Here is a 2,500-nt window from a genome sequence, read left to right on the forward strand (position 1 = left end):
TCGTAGATTTACGTCCAACTAAGTTACGTTTACATTTACGACCATCTTTGAGAATAAGGTGCTTCTTGCACGTAAACGTAAATCTACGGCACACGTAAGTGCTAGTCGTAGACGTAAATTTACACTTTTTTGTGAATATGGGTCCAGGTTTTCTATATCAAAGAATCATGAAGGCCATTTCACTTTGATCACATATTAAAGATCACAGTATGGTATAATTGGACTATTACTAATCACCATAAAGAGCATGAAATCACCTTTGTGCAACTAAGCCCCAATTACATTACTTATGTTCATTATAATCTTAATTGTTTATGTAATACAATATTTTTATATAGGTTTGAGACACAAAATAATAGGGATTGTCCCACTATGAACTGGGGATATCACTTTTTCACACTGTAGGCAAACTGAGTGTAGGCATAATGGGTTGTAGGCAAAATGGGAGAGAACCGCTCCGTACCTTGCTCCTAATTTTTATGTTCTATTTGTTGCAGGGTATCCGTGAGTCTGAACGATGCAATGAGCGGTCGACAGCAGAACAGCGTTCCAAGAACACCGCAGCCGCCAGGAGGCGGCAAAAACCAACATGTTAAATTAGTGTTGCTAGGCGACCAGGGTGTGGGCAAATCCAGCATTGCGTTACGCTTTGTTAGGGGAGAGTTCCACGAAAACAACGAGGCAACCATTGGAGGTGAGACAAATAGAACATATTACATTAGTGGCTTTTTGCGGGCTGAATCCACCCTCAAGCAAATGTTCTTCTTTTTAAAAAATATATTCCCCCCTCGACAGCCCTCCCCTTAAACGTTCACGGTTTAGACCCTCCCTTGCCTTCCCGTGGCCGTTAGATACCACTTTTGGACACAAATTTAGTATTCTGTTTAAAAAAAATATCGTCAAAAAAACAGGTTTAAAAGGATTGTAAATTTGTTTTGCAATTACAATGTTTTTACGGCGGTATCGTGCTAGCACAGTACTGTTGACCTGTATGTCATTTAGTAATCATTATCGGTGTGATATTGACATCTTAGTGATCACCGTGGAGCAACCTATCAGATGTTTTTATCTCAATCTCCCACGCGTGTGAAATCAGTGTGGGATAAGTAAACTATCAGTGTTCTATCCGAAAGGACATTTCATTTCAACTTTCGTGCTTATATCCAATTAAGGTTCAATCACGCTGTCCTGGGCACACACCTCAGCTCTCTGGGCAATCTAATTAAAATTAGCTCCACTATTACATGCGGATCTAACACCAGCCAGTTGGAGCTCATGTCCACCAATCAAAACCTTACTTGCAGAATCCTGCCAGTGATTTAAAACTAACAACACTGCGTAGTCCCCAATGTCCAGGTAACATTTCGTCTGTAAATAATGATTTAAATATTGACCAATCACACTTCGCCTTTTATAACGTTATTTGGGAGCATACAAATTCTAAAAATATCGGGCGAGTCTATTTCAGTGGCCGCAGTACAGCGAACCATACCAATACGTACGGGGTGGGTTATCAGTCTTCAATTTTACATTAAAAATTATTTATTTATTTATTTATAAAAAAAAAAAAAAAAAAAAAATCAGTCTTCAGTTTTACATTACAAATTATTTATTTTATAAAATAAAACATGTTTTAAGGCATACGAAACATGTCGTATACCCTCAGGATAATTCGGAATGTTTTCAAATTATTTTTAAATCACTGGCAGGATTCTGCAAGTAAGGTTTTGATTGGTGGACATGAGCTCCAACTGGCTGGTGTTAGATCCACATGTAATAGTGGAGCTAATTTTAATTAGATTGCTCTCTGGGCTGTCTGTCCGGGACAGTGAGTTAGTGGTTAGTGGTTAGTGAGAGAGAAAAGAGGGTGTAGTGGTCTTACACCTACCCATTGAGTTGTAGGTGTGAGCCGGTACCGGGGTGCGAACCCTGTACCTATCAGGTTTTATGCCCGATGGTTTAACCACGACACCACCGAGGCCGGTAGAGGTCAACACTAGTCTATAATTGTTAAAGGGCCGCAATCACTGTACGTAATTGTTTTATTTAACGACGCACTCAACACATTTTATTTACGGTTATATGGCGTCAGATATATGGTTAAGGACCACATAGATAGAGAGAGGAAACCCGCTGTCACCACTTCATGGGCTACTCGTTTCGATTAGCAGCAAGGGGTCTTTTATATGCACCTTCCCACAGACAGGGATAGTACATACCACGGCCTTTGATATACCAGTTGTGGTGCACCGGCTGGAACGAGAAATAGCTCAATGGGCCCACTGACGGGGATCGATCCAAGACCGACCGCGCATCAAGCGAGCACGAACTATAATGAACTACGTCACGTACTCTAGAGTCTCACTGCCTAAAAGTGTCACGCAGCACAGTCCTGTTAAACAAAAAATAATGCAGTAGGATTTCCTTGTAAAATAATTATTTCCTGGTTAGTCTCGTTAAACAAGTTTTTCTTGCTCAATTAATTTCGATAAACAGTTAT

General features: G+C 40.1%; 1 protein-coding gene across 1 annotated transcript in view; it reads left to right on the top strand.

Annotated features, from left to right (window-relative positions):
- Positions 1–2,500, top strand: part of LOC121387450 (ras-related protein Rab-5C-like) — a 23,043-nt gene that overhangs the window by 11,114 nt on the left and 9,429 nt on the right. The window contains exon 2 of the mRNA XM_041518564.1: positions 498–694. Coding sequence (XP_041374498.1) covers positions 523–694 — 172 coding nt within the window. The 5' untranslated portion in view covers positions 498–522. The remainder of the gene's footprint in view (positions 1–497; positions 695–2,500) is intronic.

The sequence above is a fragment of the Gigantopelta aegis genome, chromosome 13, assembly GCF_016097555.1.
Source record: "Gigantopelta aegis isolate Gae_Host chromosome 13, Gae_host_genome, whole genome shotgun sequence".
NCBI classification, from domain to species: domain Eukaryota; kingdom Metazoa; phylum Mollusca; class Gastropoda; order Neomphalida; family Peltospiridae; genus Gigantopelta; species Gigantopelta aegis.